The sequence below is a fragment of the Montipora capricornis genome, chromosome 12, assembly GCF_036669925.1.
Source record: "Montipora capricornis isolate CH-2021 chromosome 12, ASM3666992v2, whole genome shotgun sequence".
NCBI classification, from domain to species: domain Eukaryota; kingdom Metazoa; phylum Cnidaria; class Anthozoa; order Scleractinia; family Acroporidae; genus Montipora; species Montipora capricornis.
Genome location: NC_090894.1, coordinates 36961880 through 36979937, shown reverse-complemented (window position 1 = coordinate 36979937; position 18058 = coordinate 36961880). Strand labels below are relative to the sequence as shown.

Sequence of the window (18058 nt, the reverse complement as noted above, 5' to 3'; positions counted from 1 at the left end):
AACTAAGTGCCGTGAGTATTTTTTTCAGTTGCTTTTGTGTCAATTTTAACTCGCAATTGTTTTTTATTTTCAACGAATTCGTAAGAAATTTTCATCGGCAAATTTTTGTGGGTGCCAGGTGTTCAAGTGAAAAGCTTGTATGCTCTAAAAGCACCGAGTATACTCATGATATATTCATATTCCTTTTTTAAATTCACTTTTTTGAAAGGGATGCCAGACCTCTTAGAGAGAGTACCATTCGTCACCACAGAAAATGGATTTCTTCGAAGCATTGATATATATATATATAATCCAGCCAGTGTTTTCTCCTGTTATGTTTATTTATCTCAAAACTCTACGCAAATAAGTCAACAAGAAATATTCGAATCCGACTTTTAATTCATATGGACGCCCAGCGGCTATTTCTGTTTTGTCTTCTCTCTCTGCTTCTTTTTAAGGAGCTGCGTCGAGGGAAGAAAGAGTTTTCCTATCTATATGTTCTCACACATAACAAAACCTTCTAGCTTTCGGTTTTTGTGGCCTGTAAGCAGTTTTTTGTTGTAACTGAATGGCTCCAAGGAAGTACTTTATATAAAGGGGCGGTAATTTCACCTGCTGTTTCAAATGTGGTGACTGATACAAACTACTGTAAGTCGAGATCAAATATGACATTTTTAGCAGTAAGGTGCACAAACTGATGAAGGAGAAGGGAGTGCTTCTTATAATGTTAATTTAACCGTACACTTTTATGAGTCCAATAATATACATGAAAAAATTACTCGATTCTGATTGGCCGAGAGCAGTTCAAGTGTAACAGTGCAAAAAGTGTAATACCAGTGCAAATTACACATCGAAATTCTGGATTATGATTAACTAATAGACAATGGGGTTTGGTCAGAACCAATCAAATCAAGGGCGCGCCCGGGATGGCGCAATTTTACGTTGATTGCGTGATACGTGTGCATTTCCTCTGCTTAACCATCTCGAATTTTTTCTTGTATATTATTAATATTAAAGTATCAAATGACAGCAAATTTTGGTCGTCTTTGAAAAAATTTACTCGTGCTTATTTAATCCAAATTGCACCGAAAATCATGTGATTACCTATACGTAGTTACGAAAACGAGGAATGACCTACAAAGAGCTACAGTGACCTACAATTACCTACAATGATGTACAATGACCTACAATGAGGTACATTATGAGCTAAAATTAGCTAATGATTTTAAAGATAATTTGCAGCTCTGAAGGCACTGCAGCAACATTCCACTCTGCGCTTTGAACCAATCAAAATCTCGTTGCTGTGCAAGTCGAAAATTTTCATCGTGCACTCTCGGGCTGAACCAAAGAAAATATTGTGCGAAGAAGAACTTATTTTTAATTTTCTCTTCCTTTTTTTCCTGCTCAAATTAAGATTTTATCGTTGCCAAGCAAATCTTTGATATTTGATATTTGTATGTTTTCAATTTAGCTTTAAAACAAAGGAAAACCATCCCAGGGTCTTTTCGCAGTTTATTTCTTCCTTCAAGGCCACGTGCGTAATTGCTGTCGTCAGGAGCCCATTAGTTGGAGCCTCCATATGCAGTAGATCTTTGAGTCAACCTTTGCGCGTATTTTTCTATTTTTACAACGAAGCCTTGAGCAGGAGACTCGCCTTTTTATAAATTTACATCAATTTGCACGATTTAAATGCAGTTTTACTGCTTTATTTGTCTTCGTTAGACAATGACTTTACTCTGATTGGCCTTTTAAAACAGTGCGTGCAGAGCCGAGGAACTCGTGGCGTTCTAAAAATAGAAAGATAGCGCAAAGGCAAGCTCCTACTCATGCGCTCTCGCTGTCGTCATTTGGGCTGTCATGCAATGGACTAAAAGCGTTGCGTGACATCGCACAATGGATGTTTTCCGCTCACCAACACCCTGATCCTCTTTCGTCTTTCTCTTTGATTGTAAATCATTTAAGTAGGCCATTTTAGCTCATTGAAGGTCATTGTAGCTCATTGTAGCTCATTGTTGTGGGCCATTGTATCTCATTGTGGGTCATTGTAGGACATTGTGGGCCATTGTAGGGCATTGTAAGACCATTGTTGGTCATTGTAGGCCATTCCTTGTTTTACGAGTGTCACTTTCGTCTAAGCGATGTAGCGCGTCCGGCTTAGCCCCTTCTGAAATAAAATGATTTGTCGAATTCTTCAAGATGTCAATAGTGTAAATTCGAGAGTCCGAATCATCCGGCGTCCAAAAATTGATCTCGGGGAAAAATACTAGACAGGCTTTTGTTGGTAGCTAAGTCCCAGCTGTCCAAATTAATTTGAGGCCAATAGGCCTTATCACGGTTTTCGACGCCATCTTGACGGGTAGGCAAAGCGGTCAGAAATTACAGTGTTTGTATGGGAATCCGATAGCAAATAACTTCTTCCAAAATTGAATTTTTCACAATTTCTGAATCGCAACGTTAAAATACTAGGTAGAAGATTGTATTCAGCATGTTTGAATGAAGGATGTAGCTTTCCTGTAGGTCCCTGAGCTATTTTTTTTTAATTTTCCATACATGTCTTTAAATTTTTTTCCCGCGAACCGCGTCTAGACGTTTGTCTACCCAGCCAAATTTACAGACAAATATGTGGAAAATTCAAAAGATTAACTGAGCGTCTTCTAGCCAAGCTACATCCTTCAAACTTGGTGAATACAATCTTCTACCTAGTATTTTAACCTTGCGATTCAGAAATTGTGAAAAATTCAATTTTGGAAGAAGTTATTTGCCAACGGATTCCCATACAAACACTGTAATTTCTGACCGCTTTGCCTACCCGTCAAGATGGCGTCGAAAACCGTGATAAGGCCTATTTGCTCTGAGTTTTAGGTTTTAAGTGTCCTCTTTTGGTGAAAAAAAAGGTGATTCGAGGGCACAGCGCCAGCTTAGAAAATTTCCGCCCACGTACACCTTCAACTGAGCAAAGTAGCGCTTACTAAAAGGTTTTCTCCTGTTCACCCCCAGGTGAAATTTACTCGCGATTCTCCAAACAATCCTCGTATTGCGCATTGATCTCAGATTGGTGAGTGATAAGTTTCCCTCTGCTTGTTTTTACTTGAGCCTGTCAAGCAAAATGGGGAAAACGAAAAAAGGATATGAAAGCTAGAAAGCAAACTAAAGTGATTGGGCGAAAAACTCAAATTAAAATTTGAAGAAATTTGCCGTTCAGAAGGCACCCTTCCAGCAGAGCCTTTCTTAACCCTATCAACCCTAACCTTCGCCCTCTGGTGAGTTTTAGAGAGGCCCCGCTCGCAGGGTGATACGAAGGTAAAACGGCAACCTTAACTCAAGAAACTTTTCGTCTCTCTGTTAACCTGCCGCAGTTGTCTAATGCATTAATTGCAGTCGCGAAAAAAAGGAGGCGTAAAAGGGCCGTTCTTTCTTTAAATGCTAAAAAGAGCAAGGCTGATATAACGGTGAAGGAATATAATAAAAAAAAAAAAAGACAATATTTCGAAAGGCACTGCCTTTCTTCATCAGGGTTTTACAGGGTTATCAAGAAAGGCAGTGCCTTTCGAAATAACATTTGGCTATATTCAATATATTCCCTTTATCAGCCTTGTTCTTCTTAGCTTTCAGTTATAACATATAAATCGCTGATTAGGTCCTTCACCAGGATCCGGTGCTTCTGTTTTGTTATGCTGGTCTTTGCTTAGAAAGTTATATCTCTTTAACATGTATTTTCAGTTACTTTTATATATCACTCGTCTTTCAGCGAAACTGATCGGATGCAGGTGGAAGCTTGGGGCTGGGGATACCTACCGTGTCTATTAGCTGTCTTAGTCCTGTGTAGTGTCACATTGACCTGGGATGCTCCTCTTTTCACGCCATATCGTGAACAATATGTTTCACAAGCTCATTTTCAGGGAGTAGAGGTGTTTACCGAAGCGCTGCATTCCCCTGTTGGCCCTGAACAGTTCATGGAACATTTCTACATCTGCTACGGTCAAGACGGAAGGAAAACCTACTTTAAAAAACAGGACCAAAATTACTTCTCTAACACGAGATTTTGGGTCATCAGCTCAACTGGAAAGTTCGTGGCCTCTATGAGATCTTGCTAACATCTTTTGGAATTCAAAAATGTCACGGTCTGCTCTTCCTCGTAACTCAGTCGCCACGATTTTGTGAGAAATCGACAAAAAATGTACACAGGGAAGAGAAATAATGTTACAGAGAAGAGACTCCAGGCACGGCTCAATGGTCTTCGCAATGTAGTCGCGCTCCAATCAATTTCTCTTTTCTTGCTGAGGGCCATATTAGGGAGAAGCCTGGACACGAGGCATCTGTCTGATAAGAATTTGTTAACAGGAATAGAGGAGGATACGATGTTTGCGATTAAAATTGTTTAAAACTTTGATTGCAAACATCATATTTGTCTAATAACCTTAACTTATGAAAGTTATTCAACAAGGCGGCGACCGGGAAATTTGAAAACAATTTAAAGTGGACTGCAATTGGTTTTTTTTTTTTCTGAAAACTCTTTAACCTAACAGTTTTTCAAAGTTTATCTCAGTTGTTTGTAACTTAAGTTATGTGTGCTCAACAACCATTTTTGTCACGAAACTGTCTGATTAACGTTAAGTTGCATAGCGAGAAGGAACGAGGAATTGGTAAAATTACACCAAATCGACTGCACTGCCGTGGCACAGCCAACTTTAATCTTCTTCAGTCTTGCCTACTTTTAATCAAACCTTCCTTGAGAGTGGTTGTTTTAACGTTTCGGTTTATTTGGTTGCTCGTAAAATCCTTTAAAGTTAATTAAATTTGATTTTTAATATCATTGGCCGCTTTTACACTATAGACGGATCATCCGTCCTGACGAATCATGCGTCTCTCATGTTATTCGGCCACACCAACATAACGCAAAGAGGCATAACTCACATAGCCATAACGCAAACTCTAAAAAAAGTCAATTGATCGTTCAAGTGAAAGAACATACAATCGCTGTCGGACTTTTTCTTCCTGTTTAAGTTATGCCTCTGCGTTATGGCTCTGCGTTATGTCTCACTGTGTAATCCTTTTTGCGTGATGCCTACTTGCGTTATGCCTATTCGTGTTATGGCTATTTGCGTTATGCCTATTCGTGTTATGGCTATTTGCGTTATGCCTATTCGTGTTATGGCTATTTGCGTTATGCCTATTTGTGTTATGGCTATTTCGGATCCGTTATGCCGTTTTGCGTTACGCCTCTTTCCGTAATGGCCATTTGCAGAATCGGCTTGTTGCCATTCAGCTTTGGATTGATGCATTCATGATTTGGGCGATTTTATTTCAAATACTGATCATTGATTTTTGTCATAGATATACCTCCATATTTTTTTCCTACACAAAAACTTTTCATCCCTCCAACGATCGCTCCTGTCTTGGGTTCCAGTCCTTCCTTGACAGGTCACGCAAAAGCGTGACAAACGAAATTTTCCAAGAGCCTTGCAACATCACACCGATTTTACTCGTTTGTATCATCGGTGACTCCTATTTTTACGACATGAATCACTTACTCTACTTACTATCTACAAATATGGTGAAATGAAAAAGAATCTCAAATTTTAAAAACTTTTTCTTTCCTTCTGTCTTAAATTCCTGAAGTAGTTAGAACGTGTAGCGCTTGCAAAAACGCTCGTTGAGGATTAACTCTACTGTTTACGACATCCATAGCGACATGCAATCATCTAAAAAACCCACTCCTATATTTCTATGCACAGAAACCTTCACTCTAACATATTATTTTTACGATTTTCGACGGATGAGTAGATGAGGCTGCATCTCGTTATGATGTCCCATCTATCGAAATTAGGGCATTTTCCCTTGCCTTTGTCTCCGAAATAAAGTCGGTGTTCATTTTTGGAATAAGCAATTTATGACCTATCTTCAGGCGAGAAATGAAAGAAATTTCAATGTGGGAAGATTTTCGCGCAAACGTCCTTAATAAGCTCGAACCTGCGATTTTCGGGTGTCTTGAAAACAAAGACCCTTAAGACCCCTAAGATTCAAAAACGAAGAAAGTAACCCAAAACCCTCAATTTGGCCTAAAAACCAACTTTTAGGCCTAGTTAGGCCTAGGGTTAGCCAAATTGAGGGTTTTGGGTTACTTTCTTTGTTTTCGATCTTTTTGGGATATTAATTAAGGTCTTAGTGGTCTTAAGGGTCTTTGTTTTCAAGACACCCGCGATTTTCGGCAAAATCTCCAACAGCGATTGAGTTAAGTATAACAATCGTTGTCTAGCTTTCGATATATAGGCTTTTTGTGTGAAATGGATGTCCAGTCGTGAGCTGCTTTGTTTGACTGTAAAATTGCAGTCGAATTTAAGCGAATTACTACGCTTTAGCTTGACTTTTTAATTAGTAATTTTTTGCTGTTTTTCTAAACTGAAGAGAGAGGGTGTAAATATTACTAGTCAAACGGAAAATGTCAGTTGTGAAAGAGATGACTGTACATGTGATTTCAGTTCTAGTTGTTGATTACAATTGTTGGGTATACGTTTTGCAAAGCTTGTTTCTTCACTGCTGTCAGCTCATAGGTGTTTGATCACCGTAAACTGTATACACTAATGACGATTAATTTTGTACTTCAGGCAGAAGGATAATCACTTCCATGTACACTATATTGCTTTCTGGGGTTAGAAACGGGAGCTCCGCTTTTAGGCTTGGCTAAATCTATATATTAATAAACAATAGACAGCTTTAGATTCTTAGACGAGAACGACTACGTGTACGAGATTTTCTCATAGAACAACAGTGAGAGCGCGCAGACCTCGTCATTTTAGTACGAGGTTTGCAAAAATGTCGTGTGAAAACAAGTCAAACGGTTGCAGTTTTGGCATTTTTCGATCAACAAAAAGGCTCAGTTACCAGCAATAACAGAGCAACCTACACTGCTAACAAAGACTAAGATTAATCGTACGGGTTATAAATTTTCAAAGTATTTTCGCTAAAATGGGCAGTCAAAACTCGTACTCGTTCTGGTCCTCGTCCTAGAATCTAAAGTTCCCTGATGTCTCGAGCAAGGGACTGTGTTTTTGTTGATTATAGGTTCTTTTAATTTAGTGGAAATGTTTACAAGGATTGCTTAGGATTCCACGTGACGTCACTTCAAGATGTCCCACCCTACAGCAAGGCACATCAGGCTTCCACTCATTCAAACAAACAGCTGTAACACTCTGGATACGATAGGCTGTACGATAATAAAGTTGATAATATACAGTTCATTATTCACTTAATTAAACCATAGTAAGTCGATGATTAAACCGTACTACCTAAATACACCTTTTTAAGAAATTTACTAAATGACACACTACCGATGATTTTTTTTTTCTATTTCTAATAGCTCTTTACCACATCACGATGAAGTCAGTCACAACGGACGGAAAGCCAACCACAATGGATTTCGCTTCCGAGTAGTGAAAGGAAGTGAAGCGCTCCCTTTGAGCCAATCCCTCAGCACCCAATGCAAAACAAATGAAATCATGAAATTCTAAGTTCCAAACACCAAATTAAGTTTCGAATCTGTCTCGGCTGCTTCTTCATCTCTTACCAGTTATTTATTGCATGGTCGGCATTGACGAAAAGTTCAATAGCTTTGTGCGCTTGTTACTGCAAATATACGATGACGTGTCTGACTAAAAGTGCCAATGAAGATATTTTTCGATGAGAATGGCTGGGCGACCAAATATGAAAGAAAGGACATGTTACGTGTCTGTTTGTCACAGATGTTTTAAAGTGGTAATGAATGCTTGCAGTTCACTTTTCACGACATTCCCCTTGTTTCAATAATTTATTTCTGAGTCTTACAGCGTAAAGCATTTTCACTACCTACGTCAATACTACGTAAAGGTATAGTTTATGTGTGTTTATCAATGCGTGGGCGGTATTTCATGAAATCTTTTTTTTTCGACTGTTTGAAAGCCCAGGAATGACGTCATTGAGGGTAGTTTTGCCGTACCTACCCAGTCCCACTCAACCTCCAACCCTGCTCCACTTGGTAGTTTTCCGTCTCCCATTCCCACTCCGTACACCAATGAGGATTACTACCAGCTGTTATTCGAATTTTTAAAGGTTTGGAAATGTGCAAGTTTAGGGAGCTTATGCACGCGACGTTTTTGAGTCACGGACGGAAAACGGAAGTGAACATTTCGCATGTCAGGACAGTGGTCTCTCCCAGATTTTTAAACTAGTCGTCTCTAATAGCTAAAAGATACTTACCAAGATAAACGTCGTAGTGTCAAGACAAGTTAAATAGAAAAACTGCTCACTTTCGGTTGCCGTCCACGGCTTAAAAAGGTTTCGTGCTTGGGATCCCTTTTATCTCTGCAAGCCATTGTTGAGTCATGCATAAAGTTAAACTGATCTGAACGAATGCTTCGGATCTTTATGCCAGTCACAAAGTGACTGTCTCTCTATATTCACAGCAAAGTATAAACAAAGCAATGTACTGGTCGCCCGTAATGCACATTAGTATATACTAAAACGGTGGATAGCGGTGAACGCATGCGCTGATTGGTTACTAATACTCAGAATATCCTTTGCTATTCACCTCCGAGTAACTTGCGCGGGATTTGCGCCCGAAAATATTGTAATCGTTGCACAATTGTTCTCACAGTTTTAGTATATGCTAAAACAACTATTCACCTCAGTGTCGGTAGCAAATCCATCACTAGGAACCTCCACTTTGGTGCCTAGTTGACAACTATTAAACGGAAGAATAGGGAGCATCAATGACACAGCTCTGCTGTAGGCTTTTCAGCTGGTTTGCCTTTGCGCATTACAAGCCGAATCGTATGCTCTGCATGCGACATGCAAAGTGTTCTGCAATGAGCCCTTTCTGCGCTCTGCACGAACGAGCCTATATCAGCTTCATGTCTTCAACCTTAAGATTTGCTGGGAACACGTACTATTTAAACAATTTTTCATCGTCGCATTGAACTAAAAAACATTTTACACTGTGCTAATTTAATTTCACCACTTGCTGAATGCATCAACCATTTACAAGTATACAAATGTAAACTCCGCGAAAAAGCCGCTTATTCACGAACATTAACGTTAAAAGTGATACTGAAGGTACTGTTTCGTAGACTAAACATCATACTGCAGAAACGAAGTATCAGCCACGTTATCACCACAGTCATCTGTTAGCATCGATTACCTTTTCAATCAGACTAAAAAAGCAAAAGATCGATATTAAAATACGACGACGGAACCTTCTCAACATTTGATTCATTCACGTTTTCACTCCTGTTACTCCTATGAATCAGGGGCACCCAACGAGTATTTTCGGTAAATATCTGTTCGCAAGGAAAGTGGACTAGAATTTTGCAGAAAATTCGTAACTACAATGAAGAAAGCTTGAATTTTATCCAGCTAAGTAAGAGTCAACTGTGATATTAAAAACAGCATAAAATTTGAAGATCTACAACTTCTATCATTTTCGCCACAGTTTGTTTGATGAACGGACGACTACGTAATGTAAAGTTTTTTACCAGACCCGTTACGGACGACGCAAAAAGGAACAGCTACAAACTCACTAAAGATTGTTGAAACCATTTGAGGTAATTCTGACAATTTAAGTTGAGACATCCGGTCGTTGGGTGCCCTGGTGAACTGTCCAGCAAGGAAACTTAAAGCAGAATGGACAATTTTTGTTCGCGTGGGCCTGTTCATCTTTCCTTATTTGCACAAATAGAAGGGTTTAGAACTAGAAACATTTCCTCACTTACCTCTTCTGTCTGTTCTTCTATCAATTTTTCCAACGCTTTTTGAATAAAGACCTGTCTGTTTAAGATAAGAAAAGGATCTTGTTGTAACATTTAAGAAAATATAATTTATTATCGTAAAAGGTTTGAACCCAGGAGTCATATCATAATAGGACATTTGCATGATGACGCCATTTGACTACAAGTACCAGAATCCTACAGGTTTCGCTTTTCTCATGTTAATTAGAGCCATTGTTGTTTTACCCCACTGGGGATATAAAATTTAAATATGAAAAGAAAAACAAACTGAATTGTGGTAGTTGTAGTCAAATGACGCCATCGCGAAAATTACCTATTAAGTAAAGTACGATCGTCCGGGTGAGTGTAGTCCTGAGAAGGACTGTTTGAGATGACATTGACTGACGTTTCGACAACTGAGCTGAAGTCATGTTCAGACCCAGACGATCGTACTTTACTCAATTATGATAATTTATTATCTTCTGTATTTTCTCCTTTCTCAAATCCCATAATACACCTTGTTTACCTCCCAAAAGTTTGCAAAGGCATTGTTTTCTATTTCTCTTGGGACATCTTCATTTCCCGAGAGAAATTGCAAACAATGATTATGCAAAATTTTAGGGGGTAAAGGAGGTGTATTATGGGATTTGAGAAAACAGTGAATGCCGATAAAATGTTGAATCCACATAACTAAGAAAACCAAAACCTCAAGACTTTCCTTTAAGTGTCTATCACCTCAAAAGGAAAACCCTTTCAGCTGAACAATGCTCTGCACTTGTCTAACACTAATTCTTTGGTGCGCTCAACTCTCTCTCAACTCCAGTTTGCAAATGAAAGTAACTTAACAAAGTTACAGTTCAAAGACCCAACGTTTCAACACTTAGCAAGTGTCTTCATCAGGGGGGGTGAAGAGAAACCGTTGGAAAAGTCCTTTTACAAAGACGCCAGTTAGCGACCTTTCACACTAATGAGATGTAGGTATGTGTCAGGTAAAACGCTACCATCATCATGGTTCATCACGCTTTCCGGTGGAAAGAGGTTTTTCTTTGCAAAAAGCAGATTCTGCTTTGTCAGAACATGCTTGCTTGACCAACTATACAATAAATGAATGAACGGGGTAGTTTCTAAAGAAACTGTGGTGCTGCGTCGGTGGGGAAGTAGTATACAAAAATTTGGTTTTATCAACGGAGTTGATAATGTAAATTGACCACCGTACAGAGATTCTAAAAGCTGACGTTTCGAGCGTTAGCCCTTCGTCAGAGATAATACTGGGATAATACTAAAATTTTCACCACCAACAGATGGTACCATCAACATCTTTGGGTCTCTTTGGGTCTCTGAACTGTAACTTTGCAAACCGGAGTAGCTCTAGAAAGACCTACAAATTACAGTGTACGGCTGATTGTACACCTGGTTGTCGTGTGAACTGTAACTTGTGTCTCCTTCAAAGTCAATGTTTTAGAGGCTCCTAAAACGTGGAAATACTAGTGGTAAATTGATCCAAGGCCACGCAAGGAAGAGGAATGGGTTTAATACCGGGTTGGCATCACAGATGCATTGGGATTCTTTGAAAACAGCGATGCAAAGTAATACTGTAACGTCAAGCACTTCCCTTCATTACTCGGTCATAGATCAAACTATCACCACTTTTCCCATCTATCAAAGTCATTTTTCAATAAAAAGGCTTTTAAAAAACACAGCATATTTGCGATGATTTCGGTAAGAAAATAAAGCGGAAAAGTTCGTTGAGGTGATAGGCACTTTAATTTGAACACAGTTCCCTTGCACATGGACTAGAAGTACCTCTGTAATAATTTTTAAACTGATTTTATTAGAACCTGTATTTGTTGTTACTCACTTTGATGCAAGCCCTCCCCCTGGTGGCAAGCCATCAATATCCTCATTTGACAAGCAGTGCATAGCGTAATAAAGGTCAACACCCCCTGGATTTCTCTGAAGTACAGCTAGGATTAAGAGCAAGAATTATCAGTAAAATTGACAATGACATGTTCTCACAATCTTGCAAAGCCCAACAGCACTACCCCTGGGGCATGTAAAACATAAACTACCACTAAACGTCATTTAGAGATGTCCAAGGTGATGAACTGCCAAAAATTTGTGTTTTTTCTTGTCAGGTTAAAAAACCCATGTACGGTACAAATTACACATTAAAAATAAAAACTATTTTTTGACTTCCTATGTGAAGACCTGGATAGTGCCTACTATTGTTATTGCGCATACGTTCTGCGCATCTCCAGATACTCGGATTTTCTATTGGTAGTGCTTACTAATGCAGGGATATTTTTGCGCGGTTTATATTCATGCGGAGAAAGCAGAACTTAGGAAGTGCTCTAGGCATCCAAAAAGAAAACTGGGGATAACCATTCATTTTTTCAGAGATAATTAAGCTTTAATTTGGAAAGGAACACCATACATTGCTTTCTGCTAATATTGTTGATTAATTATCTTTGAAAAAATTATGTGTGGTTACCCCCAATTTTCTTTTGATTGATTTTTAATAACACTTGTTGAGATCTGCTTTTCACGCATATTCATGAAACCGCGCAAAAATACCTTTGAATTAGTAGGCACTGTCCTTAAAAGTATCACTTTTGCCCTTCAGTTGTTACAAAATGGACATATCCACAAAAAGAACTCTGAAATTATTTGAAGCAATCAACTTTTGAGATATATTTTCTGCTAAACAGTGTTGGCATTTTTATATATTGTGTTTTGCATTTGTTATGCTCTGACTGTATGAAGCACTGCAGGGCCACTAACTTAGGACACTGTACTGAAACCAAATAAAATTTAATCAACTTGCATCAAATACTGGTAGCAGGTTGGTTTTTGAGGAGAGGGAAAAACCACAGTACCAGAAGAAAAACCTCTGGGAGCAAAATAGAGAACCAACAAACTCAACCCACATATGACATCAAGTCTAGAAATTGAACCTGGGCTGCATCGGTAAAGTATCTATAAATTTCTCATGTGATCACATTTGTGTAACTTGTCTTACAACTGTGGGCTCTGCAATTTCCTACACCAATGTCAAAATTCGAAAAGATACAAAGAGGAGCTAAAGAATCCAGCTGCAAAACCTCAGAACTCCTTATGCTTTCTATAAATCACTAATTAATAAAAGTTACTAGATTATTATTCTTCTTTACATCATTGGGCAAGCATAATTATCATGGATGATGTTCCCTTCCTGTGCTTCTGTCTTTTTTTCTTTTTTCTTGTGAGCATGTTCTTTCTGTATCTTTCACCAGATGTGGACATTCTCACTTTAAATTTAAGATCCAAAGTAAACCTAGAAGCCTTTAAGAATTAAACCAATGCAATTGCTCCAGTACTTATAATCGACATGACCTTTGTATCTTCAAGTCCATTTTTCTAAAGTGCTGCTGTCCCAGTACTTTTTCCATTTTTTCGTGTTAAGTGTGACCATGGACATATTTCATCATTCTTATATATTAGGGTGCGTTCGATTGACCCTATTCTGGAATAAGAATACAAATTTTTAAAACCAAACTTCTTGTTACCTTGTGAAAGCATTGCTAATCAATATCTCCCTTTAAGAAATACGTTTCGGTTGTTCTTTGTCGTGAAGTACAAAATAATTTCAACTGTTTGTCTCTTGGTGGATTACAGTCTTTCAACTGTGTACAATCTTCTTTCGGTGAAGAGGTCGACTGGTTATGCATCACCTCATAAAGCAACATGCTCTGCTGTGATTGTTAGTTTTCAACAGATGTGACTGGTGCATTTTTTCTCTTCGCTGCTTGGGTGAATTGTTCCCTTGGTGGTCTGCTGTCGAATGGCTCACCCGTTGTTTTTCTTGATCTTACAGCCTACAAAATGCTGTTGACCTACACGTAGCTAAACAAGATAGCATGGTTTACCAAAGCAAGACAGAATTAAGTAGAATGGCCAAGACATCCAACTCACCTGTATCCAGGCCCCAAATGTTTCAAAGCATGCCTACAACACCAGACACTAACTCCCCTGGAATGAAGTATAGTTTTTATTGATTCTGATCGAGGAGGTATTTTTCCCAAACAACATCAACATGGACACTGGAATAACAATTCCAAAAACTTGTATGGACGTCCACAGTCAAGAAACACAACAACAGCTGAGCTGTACAATAGTGCACCTCCCAGGGAACAATTCACCCAAGGATAGAAGGAGGATAGAAATGCACTAATCACAGCTGCCCACAACCAACAATTACAGCAGAGCAAGTCCTTTAAAAGGTGACACATGACCAGTTGACCTTATCACCTGAAAAAACTAATACATGTGGAACACAGTAAGATGAAACCTGGTGAACTATACCACAAGTGAGAACACTGTGAGACAAACAATAATAATTGCCAGAATATATTATAGTAACTCACTTGTTAATTGATAAAAAAGCTGTAGACTAGTATGTCATTTGCATTAAAAAGCAAACAAAACTCTGTTTTACAGTTCTTGTGATCTAAGTAATTTAAACCAATTACAGTGCATTTCAGAAAACTTTTGACAAGTGATTCGCATAGTTAGTTGTAAATTTTGTAAGTTTGCTTCAAACTTGGGAATTTCAATACGTAACTGTCAATCAAATGGCAAACTTTGAAACGAACTTGGGGATTTCACACCAAACTTCGTGGGAATGTGGCAAAGTAATTTCATCATTGCTCTCAGTTATTGTTTTGAAATGAGTGCCCTCACCATGAAAGGAATAGCAATTCCAAGTTTCGTTAGGCAGAAATTTATTGAAAGCTGGTTAGAATGGAAAGGACCTTCTCAAATAGGACAGGAACTGAGACTTCCCAAACAAACCATTGCCAAAATTGTTGATCGTTTCGGTAGCAGAGGGAATATCAAAGACAACAAATGTAGAAATATCACTCGGTCAGTGCGTGCTGAATGATGTGAATAATTATATGGAGTGTTGTAAAACTACCAAGCCTAGCATTTACAGCAGTGAAATCCAAAACAAACTGGTAGAGAATAACGTTCCAGTGTTTGCCTGAAAATGTCCCTTCGCATGCATCGATCAGCCGCAGCGTAACGCAAGATCCTCGTTTATATTCTGTCAAGAAATCCAACGTTATTCCACAGGAATCACTGACTCCTGAAAATGAAAATATACTTTTCCAGTATTTAGCACCTTGCGCAGACAACACATTTTTGAGATGAGTGTCCAGTGTTCATTCCCACGAACTTCAGCGTAAAATTCCCAACTTCGTTTCAAAGTTTGCCACTTGATTGACAGTTACGTAATGAAATTCCCAAGTTCAAAGCAAAGTTATGAAATTTACGACGAACTTTGCAAATCGCCTGTCAAAAGTTTTGTGAAATGCACTGTAAAGAATATGTTAAACAAGGAACTTCACACACCAGCTGTTCTTAACTCCAAATCAGCTTCAAGTTCTGCCTCCTGAAGGGCAAGTATAGAACAAAATTAATGTGGTCAACAACATAAGCCTGAAATCTACTGTAATGCAGAGGCACATTTCCTCATGCTTACCAATCAGTTCATAGTAAACCTTATGCCCTTTTGTTTAATTTAAATTACATGTGAGATCTTCATGGCCAATAACACAAGAAAACATACATTATCAGGGCTTTCTGTAAGAAAGCACTTGCATGATTTTGTTTCTATTTCAATGAAAGGAAAGGAAAAGGAAAGGTGACTTTAATAATCAATTCCCAACTTAACTTCATTCCCAATAACGTATTTGTTCAGCTGACTGAAGCTTTATTTTGACATACAGTACCAATACAATGGTTGAGAAAAATGTGTATTTTGAAGTGAGGGTTATAGACAATTGACGATTGCATGGCATCACAGGCCATGCACCTGTGGCTCAATTGGTTGAGCACCGTACTGTCACACAGGTTCGACACCGGCTGGACCAACACTCAGGGTCTTTAAATAACTAGGGAGAAAGTGCTGCCTTCATAACAAAAATGCAAAGTGAGGTTAGTGAGGATGATTAGCACAAAGACAAAAGAATAATTTCTTGGCTGCCATTTATGAATTATAATGGTCTATTGTCCTGATAAGTGCAAGGATCACTTCAATCTTTTGTCTAATACAATGTTTAAAATGTTTAAAGTGTACCTTTGAAATGGCTTCCTTAGAGACTTTAGGTGCTCCTGCAAAGGTGATCAATATCACACTCATGTTGTCCCGGCTCCCCTAGCAAAAAATTAATAAATAAATACATAAAAAATTAGGAACTTAATTACAAAAACATCACTTGCCTCACTTTGTCTCGTCAGAAAACAAAGGTATTTAGTTCACAGCTGAGACTGACACTGGAGGTGAGAGTTGTACTATATACATCTAACAGTAACAGCTATATTCCTTATTTATTTCTGTTCGCGTGAAGAAAATTAACAAAAGACATATGCTAGAAAGTGTCTTACATAAAAAAGATAAACAAAGGGAAAAATAAGTTCATTTTACAAGAAAATAGGCTCTTTTCAAAAGGATGCTATTTACATTGTCTCAATGATAACTGTCAATGTTCAAATTTTATCAGGGTAATAAAAACACCGCCAAGTCCAAGACAGGATTGTGCAGTGAGCCCACCGAAAGATAAACCAAGCTATTAAAGTTGTTGGGGTAAAATGTTATATGTCGGTGTTACAAAAAAGTAAGGTGATAAACAATAAGATGCCATGTGACAACAGCATGTCAAAGTTCTTCAATGATTTTGTACTTAATAACTGTTCTGTTTTTTAAAGACATAGCTTGGATTATATTAAGATTAAGATGGTTTTCCAAAAGGATTTTGAGAATAAAGAGGAAGTTTTCACCTCAGATTGTGGTGGACACAAATTCCAAAACCATGAAATGAAATGTCATCGGTCACAGGCATGTCATGACGATCCTGGATTCATCATTTTGAACAACATTTCATGACATGGTTTTGTAAAACTAAATTTATCCTTGTCTCCAGTTTAACAGTCGACTATGTTTTAAATACTTTGAAAGATCAATGGTTTAACTCTTCAGCATCTCTCCACAACCCGACTTTCGCTTTTAAGCTTACAATGGGTCTAAATTTAATATTCACTAAATTAGTCGGCTTAGTGTACCACACTGACACCTCCAGCATAACAATAATATTAACACACAACCCACCTTGGCAAGACAGGTATCGAGAAGGTCACTGCAAATCAGTTCTAAATCCTCAGAAAGTAGCATTCTTGAGCGAATGTAGTCTCCTACTTCTTCGTTGCTCATCACATCCCAGATACCATCGCAGCCGATAACAATAAACTCGTCCACCTCTTCATCTCTTGAAATCACAGAAATCTCCGGTTCAGGTGAAACCAGCTGCTCAGCCGCATCTATAGAAAAATCCATCTTGTACTCGAAATCTCCCAGAGCTCTTGACACTGCCAAAGAACCGTTTACTCTTTGAATCATAACACTACCTCCGGCCTTTTCGATGCGAGTTTTCTCATCGGGATTAGAAGGCTTGTGATCAACTGTGTGAAAAGTCACTTTCTTATCCCTACATAAAATGGCCCTAGAGTCACCACAGTTTGCAAAGATAAATTGCTTAGGAGTAATCATGGTTGTCACAGCTGTTGTGCCACTTTTATCATCTCCGTTTGACCAGGCTGGGAGTTCTCGCATTGTTTTGTCCAGCTCAAAAAAACCCATCTTGATTCCATTTTTAAGCTGCTCCAAATCGGGAGAAGATGGCCCATTTTTCAAAGCTGCTTTAAAATCATCACTCGATAAAACGCATCCCAAGAGATTTTCTGCACAATATAAGCTTGCATTAGACCCTGCATGGCCATCGAAAATGCCAAAAAATGACCATTCTTGGAGCTCTTGATTCAACGCAGTGATATCAGTGTGTGCATCTTCCATTTCAATTCGCCAGCCCTGCATAGAGGCAACTCCATATCGAAGTCCATTTCCAGACGCAGACTTCGTAAGTTTTTCAGTCTTTGGCTTTTCTAGAAATGCACCCATTCAAAATGATGGACATTAACCTACATTTATCATATGAAATCTCTTTAGAAAGTTAAACATCTAAGTTTCTAGGAAATGCTCTCTCTAACAGACTTTTTCAATTAACTCGACCCAGTCCCTCTTCAGATACGCAGAAACATTCCCAGCTCGCCCCACGGATGGGGGAGTCTACGCATGGCCTGATCTTCAATGGCGAATTAGACGCTCCATAAAGCGTACACTGGGCTACCTATAATACGTGTTACACAAAAAAGGAAGGCACTGAATTGGTGGTATTGAACTGCAGCGTTCCAGTTAATTTTTTTAAGTGGGGGGTCATTAAGACCATTTGAGGGGTCACCCACATGTC

The 18058-nt window shown here is 38.6% G+C and overlaps 2 protein-coding genes across 6 annotated transcripts in view; one reads left to right on the top strand and one right to left on the bottom strand.

The window, feature by feature from the left end:
• LOC138026089 (KATNB1-like protein 1) overlaps positions 1–4792 on the top strand; it is a 28152-nt gene extending 23360 nt beyond the window's left edge. For 2 of the 5 annotated variants that reach the window (XM_068873282.1, XM_068873286.1), the window contains exons 13-14: positions 1–11; positions 3728–4792. The exon at positions 1–11 is cut by the window's left edge and continues 980 nt beyond it. The gene's annotated coding sequence lies outside the window, so the exon portion shown is untranslated. Of the gene's footprint in view, positions 12–2976; positions 3035–3727 lie in introns of all 5 variants that reach the window. The other 3 variants (XM_068873283.1, XM_068873284.1, XM_068873285.1) reach the window with 3 other exon arrangements.
• Positions 4793–7769: 2977 nt separating this feature from the next.
• LOC138026087 (protein phosphatase 1A-like) lies at positions 7770–17817 on the bottom strand. The gene is made up of 6 exons (XM_068873275.1): positions 16864–17817; positions 15835–15912; positions 15108–15147; positions 11575–11680; positions 9723–9777; positions 7770–9164 (listed from the first exon to the last, which is right to left on the bottom strand). The coding sequence occupies exons 1-6, from the start codon at positions 17707–17709 to the stop codon at positions 9156–9158; spliced, it is 1134 nt and encodes a 377-aa protein (XP_068729376.1). The 5' UTR covers positions 17710–17817; the 3' UTR covers positions 7770–9155.
• Positions 17818–18058: the final 241 nt, after the last annotated feature.